We start from the raw sequence: 14,679 nt of genomic DNA, 5'->3' as shown, positions 1-14,679 counted from the left end.
ATCCCTCCCTCCCTTCTCTCTCTCTTTTATCTACTAATCCTTCCCACCTTTTCTTCTCTCTCGTGTATTTCATTTAACCAAGAGTTGAAAATAAAACTGTTGGAATTCAAAAGAAACTCCAACCACTATCTCTCTATGCACCTTGAAGGCATACATACTCCACAAGCTGGCATGCATAGACACACGTGATGATAACACACACAAACTAACCTGTGTAATGATTCCATTTCTTACCTTTTATTCCTACCAGTCATCTCAGATTGCCTATGGCTTCCAGGTAAGGGGCAGTAATCAGAATGCAATACTTCTTTGATTGGGGCATGCACAGAAGGCAGTTCTCTCGCGCTCTCTCTCGCTCTCTCACACACAGCCACACTTTTTTTCCTTCCTCTCAACCTGGTCCCTGTGTCCCGTGCTCTCTTCCCTCTCTTCCCTAGGTGGTATTTTGGGAAGATCACACGTCGCGACTCGGAGAGGCTCCTCTTGAGTTTGGACAACAGGAGAGGGACGTTCCTGGTGAGAGAGAGCGAGACCACCAAAGGTGAGCGTCTGAGGCTAGCATCTCCAGTGGAAACACCTCACAGATTACACCAAAGCATCTCCACTGACAATTAAGACTACATTGGAATGCTGGCCCATGGGAATTGTCCTTTCTGGGGATCAGAGCCGTGTAGCTGTGCAACCATGTTCTTTTAAAATAGCTGTTTCGCGACCCTTTTATGTAGAAAAAGCTAACCTCTCATTTGTAAAATAAGAATTGAGACGGGGATTGTGTGTGTGCCATTCAGAGGGTGAATGGGCAAGACAAAAAATGTAAGGTCCTTTTGAAGGGGGTATAGAAATACACGTCAGGTGCACCGGTTTGTGTCAAGAACTGCAACACTGCTGGGTTTTTCACGCTCAACAGTTTCCTGTGTGTATCAAGAATGGTCCACCACCCAACGGACATGCAGCCAACTTGACACAACTGTGGGAAGCACATGCTTTCGACACCTTGTAGAGTCCATTCCCAGACAAATTGAGGCTGTTCTGAGGGCAAAAGGGGGGGGGGGGGGGGGTGCAACTCAATATTAGGAAGGTGTTCCTAATTATTTTTTATTTAACCTTTTTATTTAACTAGGCCAAGTCAGTTAAGAACAAATTCTTATTTACAATGACAGCCTACCCCGGCCAAACCCGGACGACGCTGGGCCCATTGTGCACCGCCCTATGGGACTCCTAATCTCGGCCGGATGTGATACAGCCTGAATCTAATGTTTGGTTTACTAGTGTATCTACCTCGTACCCCTGCACATCGACTAGGTACTGCTACCCCGTGTATATAAGTTATCATTACTCATTGTGTATTATTACTTGTATTATTACGTGTTACAATTCCTCTATTTTCTTTCTCTCTGCATTGTTGGGAAGGGCCCGTAAGTAAGCATTTCACTGATAGTCTACGCCTGTTGTTTACCAAGCATGTGACAAATCAAATTTGATTTGTGGATTTGACGTGACGCCCCTGGGGCACAGCGGAGTTCGATGCCTCTGATCGTCAGCTGCTGCACTACAGTACAGCACAGCCACAGTAGTGTCGTGCGCACACGCTCACCGTGGGCCGAGCTAAGCGGAGAAAGAGAGAGGGTAAGGGGGGGGGGGCGCTGCCGGGGGGGGGCTCTGCCGGGAACTGAGTGGGAGCAGTCGGGAACCCTCGGGTGAGTGAGTAAGAAAGAAGTAGGTCATTGAGGAGCCAGGGGCACGTTTAGCAGGGCACTGTGTGTGTTATGTAAACATGCCTCTAGATAACATATAGAATAAGGAATCATGTCGGCTCTATTCGTGAAATCTCTATCTGCAACGTTCGACAACCAGAGGCATATCACCCAGTTTAAACAGAGAGGGAAGGAGGGGGAATTGCCCAGGGGTTCTTTGAGTTCACGCGTCAGGCTGGCTCACTGGGCTGGTGCCGCCCTCTGGTGGCAGACTGGATGTATTGTTTTGTTTTTGTGGGAGCACAAGGGAAAGGAACTTGTGAACACAAAATGACACTAATAAAGCAATTTATTTTAAACTACTCTTCCTTTGGGCCCCAGGAAGACTAGGAGTGGCTAAAGGCATCATCTAATGGAAATGTGAATAAAGGATTAGACAATATTTCTAGCCCAATGTTATCTTGCTTTCTTTACTGATTTCCTGTCTCTAATGTACCTCTCCCTAGGTGCCTACTGTCTGTCAGTCCTGGACTATGACAACACTAAAGGGCTGAATGTGAAACACTACAAGATTAGAAAGCTGGACAGTGGAGGGTTCTACATCACCTCACGCACTCAGTTTAACAACATACAGCAGCTGGTCACACACTACCACAGTGAGTCACACACACATTGGCAACACTGTGTACAGGTATAAACATCTCAACCAATTACTTCTAAGCAAATACCTCTGAGACGAGACTATGTGTGATGAACAAATAACACTACCAGAAGGTGATATTAGAGCTCACCGTGTTTTCTTCCCTGTCCTCTCAGAGCATGCAGACGGACTGTGCCACTGTCTGACGGAGGTATGTCCCGTACTAAAGCCTCAGACCCAGGGCCTGGCCCGCGATGCCTGGGAGATCCCCAGGGACTCCCTATGCCTCGACCTCAAACTGGGACAGGGATGCTTCGGAGAGGTCTGGATGGGTAAGACCGCCTCTCTCCACTAGAGCTGATTTAACTGTATATAAAAGTATGAATAGTGTGTAAATAGTATATTTGTTGTCTCTTGGTGTCTTTCCAATATGTAACTCTTATTTAATTTAGTATTTTTTAAATGTTTTATATATATATATATATACTGCTCAAAAAAATAAAGGGAACACTAAAATAACACATCCTAGATCTGAATGAATGAAATAATCTTATTAAATACTTTTTTTTCTTTACATAGTTGAATGTGCTGACAACAAAATCACACAAAAATAATCAATGGAAATCCAATTTATCAACCCATGGAGGTCTGGATTTGGAGTCACACAATTAAAGTGGAAAACCACACTACAGGCTGATCCAACTTTGATGTAATGTCCTTAAAACAAGTCAAAATGAGGCTCAGTAGTGTGTGTGGCCTCCACGTGCCTGTATGACCTCCCTACAACGCCTGGGCATGCTCCTGATGAGGTGGCGGATGGTCTCCTGAGGGATCTCCTCCCAGACCTGGACTAAAGCATCCGCCAACTCCTGGACAGTCTGTGGTGCAACGTGGCATTGGTGGATGGAGCGAGACATGATGTGCTCAATTGGATTCAGGTCTGGGGAACGGGCGGGCCAGTCCATAGCATCAATGCCTTCCTCTGGCAGGAACTGCTGACACACTCCAGCCACATGAGGTCTAGCATTGTCTTGCATTAGAAGGAACCCAGGGCCAACCGCACCAGCATATGGTCTCACAAGGGGTTTGAGGATCTCATCTCGGTACCTAATGGCAGGCTACCTCTGGCGAGCACATGGAGGGCTGTGCGGCCCCCCAAAGAAATGCCACCCCACACCATGACTGACCCACCGCCAAACCGGTCATGCTGGAGGATGTTGCAGGCAGCAGAACGTTCTCCACGGCGTCTCCAGACTCTGTCACGTCTGTCACATGTGCTCAGTGTGAACCTGCTTTCATCTGTGAAGAGCACAGGGCGCCAGTGGCGAATTTGCCAATCTTGGTGTTCTCTGGCAAATGCCAAACGTCCTGCACGGTGTTGGGCTGTAAGCACAACCCCCACCTGTGGACGTCGGGCCCTCATACCACCCTCATGGAGTCTGTTTCTGACCGTTTGAGCAGACACATGCACATTTGTGGCCTGCTGGAGGTCATTTTGCAGGGCTCTGGCAGTGCTCCTCCTTGCACAAAGGCGGAGGTAGCGGTCCTGCTGCTGGGTTGTTGCCGTCCTACGGCCTCCTCCACGTCTCCTGATGTACTGGCCTGTCTCCTGGTAGCGCCTCCATGCTCTGGACACTACACTGACAGACACAGCAAACCTTCTTGCCACAGCTCGCATTGATGTGCCATCCAGGATGCGCTGCACTACCTGAGCCACTTGTGTGGGTTGTAGACTCCGTCTCATGCTACCACTAGAGTGAAAGCACCGCCAGCATTCAAAAGAGACCAAAACATCAGCCAGGAAGCATAGGAACTGAGAAGTGGTCTGTGGTCTCCACCTGCAGAACCACTCCTTTATTGGGGGTGTCTTGCTTATTGCCTATAATTTCCACCTGTTGTCTATTCCATTTGCACAACAGCATGTGAAATTTATTTTCAATCAGTGTTGCTTCCTAAGTGGACAGTTTGATTTCACAGAAGTGTGATTGACTTGGAGTTACATTGTGTTGTATAAGTGTTCCCTTTATTTTTTTGAGCAGTGTATATACATAAAATGTACAAATACATGACAAAGTACAGAACAGTTATAGACAGTTACATTATATAAAAAGAAAGATATATATATATATATATATTATTTTTATAATGTAACTGTCTATAACTGTTCTGTACTTTGTCATGTATTTGTACGTTTTTATGTGGACCCCAGAAAGAGTAGCTGCTGCATGTGCAGTAGCTAATTGGAATCCTAAAAAAATAAAATAAAAAATAGCTCTGCTATGTTGTGATTTAATCAGCTACTTTAAGAATCAGTTAATCAGTGGGATCCTTCAGACCTCCAGCCGACTCCCTAAACCAGATGATCCTCTCAAACAAAGTAGAGGGTATTGCCATGTAGAGGAACTAAAATGTCTATAGAGTGCATTTGTCATTGCATCAACACATTCCTTGGCAGTTGGCAGCTATTTGACAGTTTAAAAAAAAAAACATAATCTGCTGATAATAATTGTTACTACAACACAACTATCTGTGTAACCTTTATGTAGGCACGTGGAACGGGACAACGCGGGTAGCGGTCAAGACCCTGAAGACAGGTACCATGTCCCCCGAGGCATTCCTTATGGAGGCCCAGGTCATGAAGAAGCTGAGACATGAAAAACTGGTCCAGCTGTACGCCGTGGTGTCTGAAGAACCTATCTATATTGTCACGGAGTACATGGGACAAGGAAGCTTGTTGGACTTCCTGAAGGGAGACATGGGCAAGATGCTCCGCCTTCCTCAGCTGGTTGACATGGCCTCACAGGTAAGCAAGTTTAGAGATGTTCAGTGTAAATACTTTCCAGTATTACACCCACACACAAACACGCTGGCTGTTTTAGTCAAACCTAAACATGTGTCTTCTCGTCAGATTGCCTCAGGAATGGCGTATGTAGAGAGGATGAACTACGTCCACAGAGACCTCAGGGCTGCCAACATTCTAGTGGGAGACAACTTGGTTTGTAAAGTGGCTGACTTCGGACTGGCCCGTCTCATAGAGGACAATGAGTACACTGCCAGGCAGGGTAAGACCACTAGAGGGGGCTGATTACCATCTCTCTTCCTTTTGTCTGTCTCTCCTCTCTGTTTTTTTCTCTCTCTCTCCTCTCAATGTTTGGGCCCGCCAGACAAATTGGCATGCGTTGAAGCCATCTCTCATCAGACATTATTGGCATCGTTTTTATTCTCAGGTTTTCTCACCACAACTTGAATTACAGAGTCTTGTCTAACGTGTGTCTCCTACCTTGCAGGAGCAAAGTTCCCCATCAAGTGGACGGCTCCTGAAGCTGCACTGTATGGCCGCTTCACCATCAAATCAGACGTCTGGTCGTTTGGGGTCTTACTGACAGAACTGGCCACCAAGGGGAGAGTACCATATCCAGGTAGCAACTGGGAATCTTCAAAGATGTCGCTTTGGTGAAAGGATCCCTTGTGTGATAGAGTTGCTTACCACTGTGAGCACATCCCAAAGACGCACACTGCTGGCAAGCAAGACTGCCTATGTGAAGACACTGTTGGCCGTTAACCTTTTGAAACCATGAAGGTCAATGCAGTATCTATCTCTCCTGTCATTCGGTCCCTGTATAATGATGTTTGTGTTCTCCCCGTCCCTTTCCTCTCTCTCGCTCTCTCTCCCCCAGGCATGGTGAATCGGGAGGTGTTGGACCAGGTGGAACGTGGTTACAGGATGCCTTGTCCTGCTGAGTGCCCAGACTCCCTCCATGACCTCATGCTCACCTGCTGGAGGAAGGACGCTGAGGAGAGGCCCACATTCGAGTACCTGCAGGGCTTCCTGGAAGACTACTTTACCTCCACTGAGCCCCAGTACCAGCCGGGGGAGAACCTTTAGTCGAGAACCTGAGGTACTATAGGGCTCATGTTGGAAGGGGAGAGGGGAACGGTGCTCTGGATACAACCAGACTGACCTCTGTTGCACCTGGAACTGAACTCCCAATGACCACACACCTACTCCTGACTATATTATAATTATTCAATGTGACGATATCGTTATTTTGTTACTTGATTGATGTTGATATCCTTCTGATTTGAAAAGGACAGCACTAATCTACTGGTTTATTTTGAGTTAATCTACATTCATACCTGTCAGTTACTGTGTGCTCCTATTGACATTGTGCGGTAGCTCCACCCCCCCTTCATTATCATTGGACATGAGCAGCAACCAACTGTATGCACCAATTCAATCCATCTCTTTAGAGATACACCTTTGGAGGGCTAAAGAAATAACAGATTTCTCATATCCCTATTGGTTCCTCTCTACAATGAGATTCCATGTTTAAGGATGGGTTCTTGTTATGGTATGTCTTCCAATCTATTCCCACAGACTGCTTGAGAAGCAACTCTGAGGGCTACTGTTGTCAGGATATCACTTATGTTTTTGATCAAATTTGTTATAAAACCTGGAATATTTGCTATTATTATCAGGCCACAGTTATTTCAGGTGAACATTTTCCCCTCTACATTTTGGCCATTCTTGGCAGCTTGAGGTGTTGTTTGTAGTTGACCGAGGTGGGCGGAACTTTGACTGCGCAGACACTTCCATGAAACAAATTAGAATTGCTATGCATGGAACACCCCTCCCCAGGCACTCTTAAAGAAGATGAGAGGAGAATATTGTTTGTTATTTTTCATTTTATATTCAAAGCGTTTCTCGAAGAAGACAAAAAAGGCTACTGATGATCACTCAGTCTCCTCTCAGGAAGGGGACCATGAATCCTGCTGCAATGTTTTTGTGCCAATGCTGTAAATTACTATTTTCTACTCTCTTCATTGTTTAAAGTACATTTTTTTGTTACTACAAAGTTCAATAAGCATTGCCCTGTAATTATACACACTATTTGTGAATCATGCCCAAATGTGTGTTTACTGCATCTGAATAATACCATCCATATTCCATCAAATATCTAAGGCATGTATTTTAAGGCTTTGGTTGTTCAAACATTCAGATTAAAACCCAATCAATGTTCTGCAATGGTTTTTAGTTATTTTAAGGAAATGAGTAACCGTTAGACCTTTCACAATCTATTATTTGAGAAGTGGTATCGGTGCAGCCGCTGGTTAAAGGTAGACTCAGTGAAATGATGTTGCCACGAGCAGCACTGCAAATATTGAGATGAGCGAGATGCAAGACTTCACTCCCATAGTCACACCCAGTATCTGCGCATGTGCACGGGTTGGCTTCTAGCTGTTACAGCGTGGTAGCCAGGCGATGTTGAGCCTTTCCAAATTAATCCACTGTGCTGTTAATTTCTGCATCTATGTCATATCGCTGAGTCTACCTTCCAAAAGTAAGTGGACATCTGCTCGTCGAGCATCTCATTCCGAAATCATGGGCATCAATATGGAGTTGGTCCCCCCCCCCCCCCCTTGCTGCTGTGACAGCCTCTACTCTTCTGGGAAGGCTTTCCACTAGATGTTGGAAAATTGCTGTGGGGATTTGCTTCCATTCAGCCATGAGCATTAGTGAGGTCGGGCACTGATATTGGGTGATTAGGCCTGGCTCGCAGTCGGCGTTTCAATTCATCCCAAAGATGTTTGATGGGGTTGAGGTCAGGGCTCTGTGCAGGCCAGTCAAGTTCTTCCACACCGATCTCGACAAACCATTTCAGTATGGACCTCACTTTGTGCACGGGGGCATTGTCATGCTGAAACAGGAAAGGGCCTTCCCCAAATTGTTGCCACAAAGTTGGAAGCACAAAATCGTCTAGAATATCATTGTATGCTGTAGCGTTAAGATTTTCCTTCACTGGTACTACGGGGCCTAACCCGAACCATGAAAAACAGCCCCAGACCATTATTCATCCTCCACCAAATTTTACAGTTGGCATTATGCATTCAGGCATAGTTCTCCTGGCATCCACCAAACCCGATTCGTCTGTCGGACTGCCAGATGGTGAAGCGTGATTCATCACTCCAGAGAACGCGTTTCCACTCCTCCAGAGTCCAATGGCGGCGAGCTTTACACCCCTCCAGCCGACGCTTGGCAATGTGCATGGTGATCTTAAGCTGGTGTGCAGCTGCTCAGCCATCAACACATTTCATGAAGCTCCCAAAGAACAGTTATTGTGCTGACGTTGCTTCGAGGCAGTTTAGAACTCTGTAGTGAGTGTTGCAACCGGGGACTGACTTGTTGGAAAGGTGCCACATTGAAAGTCACTGAGCTCTTCAGTAAGGCCATTCCACTGCCAATGTTTGTCTATAGAGATTGCATGGCTCTGTGCTTGATTTTATACATCTGTCAGCAACGGGTGTGGATGAAATGGCCGAATCCACAAATTTTAAGGGGTGTCTACATATTTTTGTGTATATATGGTGTATTTAGTGGCTTTGTTTTCATTGAATAATGGAAAAATGATTCTGAAGATATGAGAGGAGCAGGTTAGCATTTTTCGTCATGAACCTTGCTCTGGAGACAGCTCTGCAGAGAGGTCTAGCTGGCACAGCCACAAAATCATAAAATCTTATTTTAAACCTAACCTTAACCGTAACTACACTGTTAACGCGTATGCTTAACCTTCAATTATGACCAAAAAGCTCATTTGTGTTTTCATTAATTTTTACATTATAGCCACTTTTGACTTTACAGCTGGCATATCTAAGGCAAAATCGCTTAGTTGTGCCTCCAGGACAAGACTCACGACAATAAACGTCAACCTGCATGAGACGACAGAGCTTCCTAGTGGCCTGAGATGCTGACTTGGCATTTTGAACATCCACTGTCATTGAGCTATTGTACATAAATATCCTCAATGCTAATATTTTTGTATATATCCTGTTTCTAATTTATTCATATTTTTAAAGGTCCTTTTGTTTTGTGTATTTATTTTCAGCGTCATTCTGCCTGTTGCCATGTCTACGGTACATCCCACTATAATATTGGGAGCTCATCAGTGATGAGTGAAGAAACTGTGTTATTTTTTGTTTCTTTTGTATTACATCTTTCTTTATACACCTGTCTTTGTACCACTTTTACTTTGTTTCCATCTTTTTATGAAACCATGCTTATTGGTACAACTCTGTAATCGGAGTAGAAAACATTAATCTGACTGAGGAACATGGTTGAAAACAAGCTTTCATCAGTGGTGTGTTCAGTACTTTTCTTACGTTCTGGAACATTCAATTGAACGGAAACGGTACTGAACGTCCATTTGAAAAACGTGGTGGGGATGGGTTGGGGAACGCTATTAGCATGGCCATTGCCCTTTTTAAATATGTCACTTATTGCGCCAAGCCACACCCACCCAAAGGCAGCAAACGTACATCAAATCTGTTCAAGAAGGTACAAGAACATTTTGGGGAAACGTGTAGTTCAGTACAAACTGTTCCGCAAACGTTTAAGCAAACTGAACGCACCTCGGGTTTCATCTTCCTCATTTCAGAATAAGAGAGCACCTTTTTATATAGCCTTTAAAGGTGCCTCTGATTCTATTTCTGCTATGAAAAATTGCATTAATCAATCATACTTTAACATGTCGAAGTCTTTCCTACTCTTAAGGCCATTGATGGGGAGGCTGGCTTACGAACTGAAGGTCAGTGTTCATAGAAGACAGCTGATGTACAGTGCTGTGGTACAGCATGGTTTCTATGTTACTGTGGCAAGAAGACTTGCATCTTCTTGAGTGCTAAAATTTCATAAACCACTATAAATTCTACACTGTTTTCATTGAATTCTCAGACATTGGCACGGATTATTAATCTGAGTTATGTTTTCTGTCCTGTGAATATATGGAGCAGCAGATTTTGACTAGTCTGTCGTCTTAATCCTAATCCCCATTGTATGATCATATTGATAAAACAAGGACGTCTCCATTGGGTTCTTTGGGTCTTTTTCTCCTCAACCTATGCAGTTTTTGGATCTGTGATATTCCTTTGTATAATCTTTTTTACTGCATTCAGTGGAAAATGTAAGAATTTCAGGCAGTATTTTTGCTGTTGTCTAAATACTATTGTATATTGTTTAAAATTCAAATGACAATGTTGGAATAAAATGTGTACATTGCAAACTGTAATCTGGCACATGTTGTAAAGTGCATTAAATGATGTTTCTTATATTGGCTTCATCAACATTGGTTGAGCAACCAGGCAGTGAGTCAGTGGATGTCTATCAGTTTACAGTAAATAGTGTTTTACCTCACAAAAGGTCATGATCCCTAACAGACTAGAGCTTTTTACCTTTCATTTCATTCTGAAGTGATGGCTTCCTTTCAGTGAGTTTATACAGGGTGGAGGTAAGATGCAGTGTCACAATGTCATTTTATCCAAAAGCCTCCTGTAATTCAAGGTACTGTGAGCTAGGGTTGGTCTAGATAATTGCATTACTTTGCAATAGTAACCCAATGTCATTTTTAGAGGTGTTTTTAAACATTTATAGCTTGGTAAACAAATAATATGCCAAATACATAATGTATGTTTTAATGAGGCAGTAGATCTAGGTTACATGTTATAGGCTACTGTAGGCCTGTTTGTGGTTGTCAGATCATTCAATATAAGATATGATCGAGAACAAAACAAAGAAGTAAACATTTTAGTGTTATATTACTTCAAGTGAAGTGATACCCTTGTTCAGTGGTGGAAAAAGTACCCAATTGTGGTACTTGAGTAAAAGTAAAGATACCTTAATTGAAAATGACTCAAGTAAAGGTGAAAGTCATCCAGTAAAATACTAGTTGAGTAAAAGTCTAAAAGTATTTGTTTTTAAATATACTTAAGTATCAAAAGTAAATGTAATTGCTCAAATATACTTAAGGTTCAAAAGTAAAAGTATAAATAATTAAAAATTCCTTATATTACGCAAACCAGACGGCACCATTTATTTTTTAATTTTTTTAAATGTATGGTTGGCCAGGGGCATACTCAGACATCATTTACAAAGGAAGCACTTCTGATTAGTGAGGCAGTAGAGATGCCAGGGACGTTATCTTAATAAGTACGTGAATTGGACCATCTTCCTGTCCTGCTAAGCATTCAAAATCTATGGAGTAAAAAGTACATTATTTTCTTTAGGAATGTAGCGAAATAAAAGTTGTCAAAAATATAAATGGTAAAGTACAGAAAAACTAGTACTTTAAAGTATTTTTACTTAAGTACTTCACACCACTGTCCTTGTTGCATAATATGCAGAAACTCCCTCCTTTATTCATGGTCATCACTAGTTACCACAGCCACAAAGTCATAATTATGGCTATACCCACATTTTTCTACAATTTCTCTTCTTAAAATCTGATTGTAAACCTGACCTTAACCCTAACCACACTGCTAACATTGTGCTTAACTCTAACCTTAAATTAAAACCTCTACAGGATCGGTGGGTCCCCCGCGGGATGGTTGAGCTAACCTAGACTAATGCGATTAACATGACGTTGTAAGTAACAACAACAAAAAATCCCAGGACATAGACATATCCGATAATGGCAGAATTAAATTCTTGTTAATCTAACTGCGCTGTCCAATTTACAGTAGCTATTACAGTGAGAGAATACCATGCTATTGTTTGAGGAGAGTGCACAGTTGTGAACTTAAAGTTATTAATAAACCAACTAGGCACATTTGGGCAAATGTTGAACAGAAATGCAATGGTTTATTGGATCAGTCTAAAACGTTGCCAAAATCAAAATTGTGCCTGGGCTGGAATAATACATTATGGCCTTTCTCTTGCATTTCAAAGAGGGGTGTGTCACTTGAGTGGGTTGAGTCAATGACGTGATCTTCCCGTCCGGGTTGGCGCCCCCCTTGGGTTGTGCCGTGGCGGAGATCTTTGTGGGCTATACTCGGCCTTGTCTCAGGACGGTAAGTTGGTGGTTGAAGATATCCCTCTAGTGGTGTGGGGGCTGTGCCTTGGCAAAGTGGTTGGAGTTATATCCTGCCTGTTTGGCCCTGTCCGGGGGTATCGTCGGATGGGGCCACAGTGTCTCCCGACCCCTCCTGTCTCAGCCTCCAGTATTTATGCTGCAGTAATTTATGTGTCGGGGAGGCTAGGGTCAGTCTGGAGTATTTCTCCTGTCTTATCCGGTGTTCTGTGTGAATTTAAGTATGCTCTCTCTAATTCTCTCTCTTTTTCTCTTTCTCTCCTTTCTTTCTTTCTCTCTCTCGGAGGACCTGAGCCCTAGGACCATGCCTCAGGACTACCTGGCCTGATGACTCCTTGCTGTCCCCAGTCCACCTGGCCGTGTTGCTGCTCCAGTTTCAACTGTTCTGCCTGCTATGGAATCCTGACCTGTTCACCGGACGTGCTACCTGTCCCAGACCTGCTGTTTTCAACTCTCTAGAGACAGCAGAAGCGGTAGAGATACTCTGAATGACCGGCAATGAAAAGCCAACTGACATTTACTCCTGAGGTGCTGACTTGTTGCACCCCCGACAACCACTGTGATTATTATTATTTGACCTTGCTGGTCATCTATGAACATTTGAACATCTTGCCCATGTTCTGTTATAATCTCCACCCGGCACAGCCAGAAGAGGACTGGCCCACCCCTCATAGCCTGGTTCCTCTTTAGGTTTCTTCCTAGGTTCTGGCCTTTCTAGGGAGGTTTTCCTAGCCACCGTGCTTCTACACCTGCATTGCTTGCTGTTTGGGGTTTTAGGCTGGGTTTTTGTCCAGCACTTTGTGACATCAGTTGATTTAAGAAGGGCTTTATAAATAAATTTGATTGATTGATGGTTCAAAAATAATACAAAAACACAGTTTTGTTTTTTGTATTATCTTTTACCAGATCTAATTTGTTGTATGCTCCTACATTCATTATACATTTCCACAAACTTCAGAGTCTTTCCTTTCAATTGGTATCAAGAATATCCATATCCTTGCTTCAGGTCCTGAGCTACAGGTAGTTAGATTTGGGTACGTCTTTTTAGGTGGAAATGGAAAAAAAGGGGCAGATCCTTAAGAGTTAAGACCAAAAAGCACATTTTTGCTTTCATAAATGGTTACAATATAGTCAATTTTGACTGTGCGCTGAACGTGCGTGCAGGTGAGAATGAATGATTTATTTCTGGAATTCCCTTCAACTGTGATCAGACAGTAGGTAGCCTGCAGATCCGACAACTTATGCTTGCTCACAGCTGCACTAGAGGGTTGGGCAGGGCATTTGCTTAAATTATAACACTGTTGAGCTGGCGTGAGTGATGGCTCAGAAAACTTACCTCAATCCAGTAATGAGAAATTGCGTTGTACTCTGAATTATCCCATTATCCCAACTGTTACACAGAGAAGATTGAACGACAGTTAAAACTAGCAGTCATTCAATCTTCTCGGTGTAACAGTTGGGATAATGGGACAATAAAGTTTTATTTTGAAAGTCCAGTAATATTACAGATACTAGGCCTACTTTGTAATTGAAACCAGAAAGAATTTTCTGCAAGGCAGGATTGGCACACACCATATTATTCAGCAACCCCTTTTTCATTTATCAATTTCCCATTATTGTATATCAAGCAACCTCGATAGCTGAGAATTCTCAACTCCACAATATGTACATCACATCTCAATGGAGTTGAGTGGCGATGAGTTTTGGTGGCGTGGACTTTTATTTTGAAGGCGAACCACTTGTTTTTTGCTCATGCTAATGTTGTTCACAACACACTATTCTAGCACTTGAATTAAAGGGTAACTACACCGAAAATCTAAATTGCACACATTTTTCCCAGACCTCAAAAGTTGTCTCCTGATAGGGTTTAAGCATTGTTGTGGTCTTTTACTTTATTTTGTTACTTTTTCTATTTGGCTGGCTACTCTATTACTTGTGGAAAACACTTTTACTCTGTACCTGCGCTTGTCCTGACTTGTTATTAGTGTTGTCAATGAGAGTTTGAAGCCATAGTTCTATTTTGGCATCTGCCTTGTAATGACAGGGCTACTCCTTCTCTGTTAACAAACAACGGCTCCCTTGGTGGAGATCAAATAAAATGCTATTTTTATCAAAAATTACAAATTGCAGCACCCAAAGAAAATAACATCTTTACACAGGAGAAATGGGCACAAGGTACACATTAAAGAATGTACATTTGTACATGTATCGATGTGATACCGACTCGATGTAGTCGGAGGTACACTCCGCCAAAAACTCATTGCCACTCAACTCCATTGTAACGTGGAGTTGAGAATTCTCAAGTACAACCTTGGTATCGTAGTTGTTTTGTTTTTGGCAAATGAGCAAAAACACATTAGTTAACTTCAGGGAAATACGGTTAGCATCTCATACCCAATTCACTCACCTTTCTTTCTACCTCTCTCATTGGTGCTGTGTCTACTGTTCTGCTGTCCCGCCCCTTTCCTTGCCCCAACTTTTGGCT

At 43.2% G+C, this 14,679-nt stretch overlaps 1 protein-coding gene and 1 long non-coding RNA gene across 4 annotated transcripts in view; one reads left to right on the top strand and one right to left on the bottom strand.

Annotated features, from left to right (window-relative positions):
- Nucleotides 1-7,360, top strand: part of src (v-src avian sarcoma (Schmidt-Ruppin A-2) viral oncogene homolog) — a 46,210-nt gene extending 38,850 nt beyond the window's left edge. For all 3 annotated transcript variants that reach the window (XM_029722690.1, XM_029722689.1, XM_029722691.1), the window contains 7 exons: nucleotides 438-541; nucleotides 2,201-2,350; nucleotides 2,511-2,666; nucleotides 4,881-5,137; nucleotides 5,243-5,396; nucleotides 5,622-5,753; nucleotides 6,012-7,360. In XM_029722690.1, the coding sequence (XP_029578550.1) occupies nucleotides 438-541; nucleotides 2,201-2,350; nucleotides 2,511-2,666; nucleotides 4,881-5,137; nucleotides 5,243-5,396; nucleotides 5,622-5,753; nucleotides 6,012-6,220 (1,162 nt within the window). In that variant the 3' untranslated portion in view covers nucleotides 6,221-7,360. The remainder of the gene's footprint in view (nucleotides 1-437; nucleotides 542-2,200; nucleotides 2,351-2,510; nucleotides 2,667-4,880; nucleotides 5,138-5,242; nucleotides 5,397-5,621; nucleotides 5,754-6,011) is intronic.
- On the bottom strand, nucleotides 41-14,678 carry LOC115167936 (uncharacterized). Its single transcript, XR_003870599.1, has 2 exons — nucleotides 14,602-14,678; nucleotides 41-513 (listed from the first exon to the last, which is right to left on the bottom strand). It is a non-coding gene; the product is annotated as an uncharacterized LOC115167936 (long non-coding RNA).
- Nucleotide 14,679: the final 1 nt, after the last annotated feature.

Source organism: Salmo trutta, chromosome 30 (assembly GCF_901001165.1).
Source record: "Salmo trutta chromosome 30, fSalTru1.1, whole genome shotgun sequence".
NCBI classification, from domain to species: Eukaryota; Metazoa; Chordata; class Actinopteri; order Salmoniformes; family Salmonidae; genus Salmo; species Salmo trutta.
The sequence above is the reverse complement of the archived record's forward strand: the minus strand, read 5'-3'. Positions and strand labels throughout refer to the sequence as shown.